The 7,923-nt window shown below is 33.8% G+C and overlaps 1 protein-coding gene across 1 annotated transcript; it reads left to right on the top strand.

Annotated features, from left to right (window-relative positions):
- The first annotated feature begins 7,345 nt into the window (after positions 1–7,345).
- LOC132800365 (G-type lectin S-receptor-like serine/threonine-protein kinase At4g03230) lies at positions 7,346–7,923 on the top strand. The gene is made up of 2 exons (XM_060813880.1): positions 7,346–7,477; positions 7,573–7,923. The coding sequence occupies exons 1-2, from the start codon at positions 7,400–7,402 to the stop codon at positions 7,876–7,878; spliced, it is 384 nt and encodes a 127-aa protein (XP_060669863.1). The 5' UTR covers positions 7,346–7,399; the 3' UTR covers positions 7,879–7,923.

Raw genomic sequence — 7,923 nt, 5'->3', positions numbered from 1 at the left:
CCCCAAAGGCCTAAAGGACAAATAATACATCCTACTTTTTATTTTTAATTTTTTTTTTTCAAAATAAAGTAGCCCGATACCTATATTTTATTTCATTTTATTTTCATATATATTTAATCCCTACTTGTATCAAATTAGATGTTACTTTTAATAGCAAGGTTACATAATGTAGGGATGGTGATCAGTTGAATGAAGAGCTAGGCAGCATGATATCAAGAAGATACAACAATTACAATTGATTGTTTGCTGGGATTGAAACTAAGCCAGCAGCCTAAAATGGTTATGTGAGAATTAATCCTCAATCACCACGGCTTCAAGTAGAGGAAGAATAGAGAAATTGGAGTCTCAGTTTCCTTTTGAGGAACTAAAAACGTCGTCGTCCGGTTGCAAGTAATTTAATGAGTGTTAAAACCAAACCACTAAGTGCAACGGCGGCGTTTAGTGAGTTTGTTTGTTGTAATAAGTTGATGGCCACGTACACATCTGAACCTTTGCGCCTCTTGTTTGAATAAGATGGTTCCACCGTCCACGTCGACAGACGACAATAACAGAGTGGTCTTCTACGTTTCTTGTAGAGTCAAAAGAGTTTTTCCGTATCGATTTTGAGAGCTCTGTGCTTAGAGAAAACTCAATAAACTAATGAGGATTTGGGATTGTTTTGGATTTCTTAGTGAGACTACCCATTAGAGATCTCATTCATAGCTTGTAAACACATTTAGTTCATATTGTGCTAAATCTTATGTGTTTGATTATGGCAGTTTTCTTTGACTCTTTCTAAGAATCCATAACAACTGGTACCAAAACTTGGTGAATAAGCATAGAAATTCCAGCTTCAGGGGGGATTTAGTACTCTTGGACTTATTCAGTATTGGGAACATAAACTGTCATAACTTTAGCTAATTTCCGTACATGAATGTGTCACAATGTGCTAAGTTCAAAATTAGTATAGCAGTAATTTATTGAAAGTGGGGCCTTAATTTCCTTGTTGGAAATAGGGAAAGGCCGGCAATTTGAGCCAGCCCTGAACTTTTTTTTTTCTTTTTCTTTTTCTTTTTCTTAACATTATTGATTATTATCATGGATTGGTTACCACATAACACATAGTGCAAAACAAAAGACGAACAATGAGAAATGGCAATAGTACTCTAATTATAACGAAATAATAATACATTTCTATATGTAGCGAAAAAAAAAAAAAAATTTGCAAAATCAGTTATGGATGGAAAGAATTTGCAGAAGCAACCGATCTTCATGAACTGACAAGTCTATAATGAAGAGCATTATAGGAACAAGCAACGATTGTGTTGTTTTGCTTTGTTTGGCTGTCCTTTTGTTGCTTAATGTCAAATATCTTTCCCATGCAGCACAAGACACCTTAACCCCTAGAAACCCCATGGGAAACTTGGATTTCTTGGATTCTCCAAACAAGCTGTTCCGGTTAAGGTTCTTTAATTTTGGTGATTTTGATATGCACTACTTGGGATTCAATGCACCATCTTCACTGGAGCAAAGATAGTTTGGGTGGCCAACCGAGAGAATCCCTTGAAAGATACAGCAGTTCTCCATATTACTCCTTATGGAAACCTCCTACTCCTTGACAACCATGGAACTTCTATCACTTTACACTCTCAAAGTCGGACAACAACAAATACTAATACTACCGCCATACTTCTTGATACTGGAAATTTTATTTTGAAAGGAGGAGATAATGATGAAATTCTATGGCAAAGTTTTGATTATCCATCTAACACACTTTTTGCAGGCATGCAGTTGGGATTGTTCGACATCAAATATGGACAGGTTCGAAACGTTGTTCTCACTCTTGGTTAAGTCCACTTGTTCCAGCTCCAGGAGCATTTAGGCTTGGTATTGATCCAAACAAAACAAATCAACTAGCGATTTGGCATAGAGGGTCTCTTTACTGGCAAAGTGGGAACTGGAATGGCCAAAACTTTAGCTACTTGAGTAATATTCAAGATATTGACAACTTGAAGTTCAAACATATCTCAAATGAGTATGAGAGCTACTATACCTTTACAATGGCTTTCGATATTTATTATTCACAGATTGAGATGAACTCGTCTGGAGATGTTAACATATATATATTTCAGTACAATAATGAACGGCAACAGAGGATGCTACTTCTGAGTTGTGATAAAGAAGTAGAGTTTAGGTCCAAGGGCTGTATAAACCAAAACCCATCTAAGTGTAGTAACGGAGATTATTTCCTATCAAGAACTGCAGCTTTGGACCACTGGGACATCATGGACAATCGCAGTCTGGGCCTTAGTGACTGCCAATAGATTTGTACAAAACATTGTTCCTGTAATGCCTATGCAACTTTTCATTCTGATGGAATGAGATGTCAATTTTCAAATAACCTAGAACCTAATGATCAATTTAGAGAGCATGCAGATCAATTATATTACAAGCATAGCGGTAGCAGCATGAAAAATGGTGAGTTAGCATTGAACATTTCTCTTTGAACAATATGAGCTACTGAACATAGGGGTAGCATATATAGAGAATGATTCAATTCCTATTTACTAATTCAATTCGTTTTTGTAGGCAGCTTTCACTTACACTATTTTGTACATATTAAAACATTGACATCTTACATTAGAGTTTGACCATTCATGTCAAATTTTTGCATTCTCTAGAAAATCCAAATAAGAATCTGCTTTGGATAAGAATCAATGTTTAACTGGTCATCTTGATAACTGCTGCTTTAGTCTGTGCATTGTGCTATTTCCAACTGATGAAATCCTACTTTGGAGGTAATTAACTTATCAGTCGTATTTGAGCATTACTTCATATTGATTAAAATAAACTAATTAAGTTTTAAAGAGACCACTGATGATTATGGCTTAAAAGACTTTCTCTTTGACATGTTTAGGTGGTATTGGCTTCAATATATGACACCGATTGGCTATATATTAAGTAGAGACCCTCTGTTATGCAAAACTGCCTAGACCCTAGAGAAGCCAGTTCAACTATCCAACTTTGTGTACAACTGGAGTCACAGAAAAGAAAGAAACAATGTAAACCTTAAGAACCAACAATTGAGAAGAAACGACATCAAGAACATAGAAGTGGGAATTTATAGTAGCCACGTAATAGATTTAGGAGAGCTATCCTAATAACATCCAGAAGAAGGACGAGTCAATGTCAAGTCACACCATCCTATACATAGGTTCAAAGCAAGAAAAGAAAAACTAAATTATAATGACAATATTTACTGTAATAAGAAGGTAAAAAACGAAGCAGCAAGGACGCAACGATTGAAACAGAGGCATTGAAATGCAAACTGAAGACTAGCATTGCATCAATTAATGAGCTACAAGGCACACATAAACTGATGTTAAATGGACTGCAGGATAATAAGTTACCTTTATTAAGCTTTTCTATCATAGAAACTACCACAAAATACTTTTCTAACATAAATAAATTAGGTGAGGGTGGTTTTGGATCCGTCTATAAGGTAAACTTAAAATGCTTACGAGACTTGAGACATTTCATTTTGGTAATCTATGGATTTTGACATGTAATAAGGTTAGTATCTATACGGTATATTGGTTGATAGTCAAGAGATTGTAGTGAAAAGACTATCGAAAAGATCTAGACAAAGACCAGAGGAATTCAAAAACGAAGTTATGTTAATATTAAAACTGCAGCATAGGAATCTTGTTAGACTATTGGGCTATTGCATTAAAGGACAAGAAAGGATATTAGTTTATGAGTACTTGCCAAACAAAAGCTTGGACTCATTCCTTTTTGGTTTGTTTATGTTTCTACCTAGCTACTTTCACCTTTCATTCAGAATATCTTTTAATTTGTATTATTTGTTACTTGTTTTGCAATAGATGTAGCAAAATGACAGTTATTGGATTGGAGACAATGTGTGAACATCATTGAAGGGATTGCTCAGGGGCTTCTGTACCTCCATAAGTTGTGAACATCATTGAAAGGATTGCTGAGGGGCTTCTGTACCTCCACAAGTATTCTAGACTGAAAATCATCGATAGAGATTTAAAAAATAGCAATATACACTACAAGAATCGCAATGATAGATGACGTAATTAATGCGTTGCACAAAATAAATGACGAGAATCCTTCCGTACCCACACAATCGACAACCCGCTTGGGTGCAAATCCGATATAGTTAAAGACTGAACCAATTACTAGGGCATAACCCAGAGATTTAAGGACAACCTGGATGGCTTTATACAAGGAGTTATTAATTTTCAAAAGGGCTTGTCAATACCTAAAGATCCAAAGCCTATTTTAAGCATCCAAATGGTGGAGACCGATATGGACCTGGATAGCTGTTTTAGTGCATTTGTGGACTCTAGGCAGCAAGGAATGGGTTCAACACTTCTTGAATTCAATTGGCATCACTAAGAGGTCATGGAATCAAGTCAAAGCAAAAGAAAAAGCAAACAAGGAGGTCATTTGTGCATAGAATAGATTTTTGGCTGAATTTGCTATATTTGCTGTTGGCTTTGCTGTATTTTATTGATTTGGCATTTTGTCTTTGTTTCAATCAAGGGCAATGTATGGGAATCATAATTAATCCTATTTGGCATCCTACATGGCATATGAGAGCTGATTTGGAGCCTTTACAAGCTGGAAATTGGTCAAAGATAGCATAGTAGTCAAACTAGTCAACTAGTTTTCTAATTTGAATTTGACTCCGATACAGTTTAAGACAAGGCCAATTACTAAGGCACAAGCTAAGAGATTTAAGGAAAAAGTGGATGGATTTATACAAGGATTATCAATTCTCAAAAATGCTTGTCAATACATGAAGATTAAAAGCTTGTTTTAAGCATTCAAGTGGTGGAGGCCTTTATGGACCCGGGTAGCTGTTTTAGTGCATTTGTGGACTCCGTGTAGCAAGGAATGGGTTCAACACTCCTCTTTAATTAAATTGTATCACTAAGAGGTCATGGAATCAAGTCAAAGAAGAAGCAAAAACAACCAAGAAGGTCATTTGCACATGGAACAGATTCTTGGCCGGATTTGCTGTCTTTGCCGCTGGCTTTGCTGTATTTTATTGATTTGGCATTTTCTCTTTATTCCGATCAAGGATAACATATGGGAATCATAATTAATCCTATCTGACATCCTACATGGCATATGGGAGCTAACTTGGACCCTTTACAAGCTAGAAATTGGTCAAAGATAGCTTAGTGGTCAAACTAGTCAACTAGTTTCCTAATTTGAATTTGACTTTTTGTTTTAGAAAACTATCTTTTACTTTGATTTTATTTAATTATTTTTCTGGATAAATTCACTTAGGAAAGTTATTATTTTTATAATTTCAATTGTAAATTAATTAATTCCTAATTCAAAATAAGGAATTAATTAATCCAAATAGGTTTAGAAAAGCTTGTGAATTTCAACCACACTTGTTGTTTCCTTATTGTTGGCCAAATTCAACTTTTATTTTTAGGGTTAACTATTTTGTGACTTTAGCCTATTTAAGGGCTTATTTTTCAATCAGAATACAATTTACATATTATTCAAAAATTTATTTGTGAGATAGAATTCTCTTAGTTCTCTTTGCACACCTAAAACATAATTAGAGAGTAAGTGTTTTAATTTGATTTATCAATAGGACATCCATCACCTATTATGGCGTCTTCATCATCTACTAAGATTTCTAGTCATAGGTTGATTAGGGGTTGAAGTGACCATAAGAACTTGAACTTAATTTTTTGATCCGGGCTAATATAATACGGGTTTAGGCACGAGTCAACCTAGGTTCATATCAATAAAGACCGACATTTTATGAAGGATCGCCTAACATCCTGTTGCTAAAACTATAAGACAAAAGGTGATGCATTAATAGTTTTGCCTAATCTTAAAGAAAAGCCAACATTGTATAAAATGCGTCGCTAAAAGTTTAAAGAAAAACCGACGGAATTAAAATACGTCGCTTATTTTTTGAGTTTTTATCGACACTTTTTAAAATGCGTCGCCTATCTTTTGAGTTTTTAGCAACTCTTTTTGAAATCCATCGCCTATTTTTTGAGTTCTTAGCAACTTTTATATTAATTTTTACCGATGCTTTTTGTAATGCATTGCCTTTTTTTTTTAATTTGCTTATTTTAATTTTGTGAAAATTGATTAAAATAGTAAAAATACAAAATAATTAAAATAATTAAAATACAATAAAAATAAAAACTAGCTTCATCCAAAATAATTATAATATAAAAATTTAAAATAAACATTTTTATAACAAAATAATTTTCAAATAAATTAAGAATTATCTCATGAAATATTTTTACAATTTGGTAAACTATTGTATATGCAAAAGCAAAAGCAATATTAAATAAACTTCCATGAATGCATAGTCATTAAGATGGAAGTTGACATCCTTTTGTTGATGATATTACACCCTCATACTGCATATGGAAAAATTAAAAAAATTATTAACACTTATACAAAATAAATAAATCTTAATTATTATTACTAAATGATTTATTGAATGAAAATTTAAAGAATATTAGCATTGTTCTTAAGATTTGGCGAGACACATTTCTCCTAATTAAAAATGGAAAATTCATAATGAAGCGGATCAAAAAATTAATTAAATAAATAATAATAAATGTCATAAATATTACTTAAAACATAAGTAATAAATCTACATACCAATTTATTTAGAAGATATCTTTTTTCCATATCCCCTCATAGTCATTACAAACATAGCCATTCTCACATTCATCCTCATTATTATTTTCATTGACACTTGGCAACTCTATGACAAATGGATTGTAAACGTCCGTAGTATCTCCAATAATATCTTCTTCAACAAAAATATGATGTTGTGGTGAAGTTAAAATAATATACCATCTCGAATCCAGTTGATCTTCAACATAAAATACTTGTTGAACTTAGCAAAACAATATCCAGCAATATCACAAACAAAATATCTACAAAAGCAAGATTAAGAAAACCCAACGAATCTAACCTGCGGTTTAAAAAAAAAAAAAAAAAATCCACCCACCACATGTCTTTGCCAACCACAAAGAAAAAAGGAACTTACCTAAACGAGGGAGACGAAGAAAGAAGAAACCTAGCTAACCACGAAGGCGACAGAGAAACCCAGCTTCCTAACGGTAACGTAGGTAAATGAAAAATGAAACCCAAAATATCCCACTCTTCAAGTCTCTCTTAGATTGCTTCCAACTCTAACATCTATTAGGTAGTGTACTTGATATAGTTTTAGAAAAGAAAATGGATTCAAAAGCACGAGTAAAAATTTTAAAACGTGCTAAAAATTTTCAGAAAATGGCAAAAAGGCAACACTTTTGAAGATTCCTTTTTGAAGATTCCTGGGTATGTTTTGAAGGGTCTCTTCTTTGAAAAATCAGACGTCTTCAGTTTTGGAGTCATGATGCTAGAAATCCTAAGCGGCAAGAAGAACACTGGTTTTTATCAGCCAAATGAATCTTCAAACCTACTAGAATATGTGAGTAATAAGCTTTAATATCATAATGTTGCATTACAAACAGTTTAATTACATTACTTTCAAGGATTGAGCTTTTCAGTAAAAATTCAATCGAGGCATGGTATCTGTGGGAAGAAGGAAGATACTTGGAGTTACTGGACCAAGCAGTGGCAGAAACATGTACAGCAACAAGCGAATTTAGACGGTGTGTGGAAGTTGGTTTGTTTTGTGTGCAAGAAAGTGCAGAAGATAGACCAACCATGTCAGATGTTGTGTCAATGCTTGGAGGTGGTGGTGATTCAGTAACTGTCTCAGGTCCTAAACAACCTGCTTTTTCTACGCTTGTAAAACAGAATTCGGTAGAGAATCCAGGAATATGCTCTGTTAATGATGTATCATATTCAAGTCTACAGGCTCGATAGCATTCCAGCTATGATTATTAAATGAAACTATGAAACTTTTGTAGC

The sequence above is a fragment of the Ziziphus jujuba genome, chromosome 1 (genome assembly GCF_031755915.1).
Source record: "Ziziphus jujuba cultivar Dongzao chromosome 1, ASM3175591v1".
NCBI classification, from domain to species: Eukaryota; Viridiplantae; Streptophyta; class Magnoliopsida; order Rosales; family Rhamnaceae; genus Ziziphus; species Ziziphus jujuba.
This window is presented reverse-complemented; position numbering and strand designations above follow the sequence as displayed.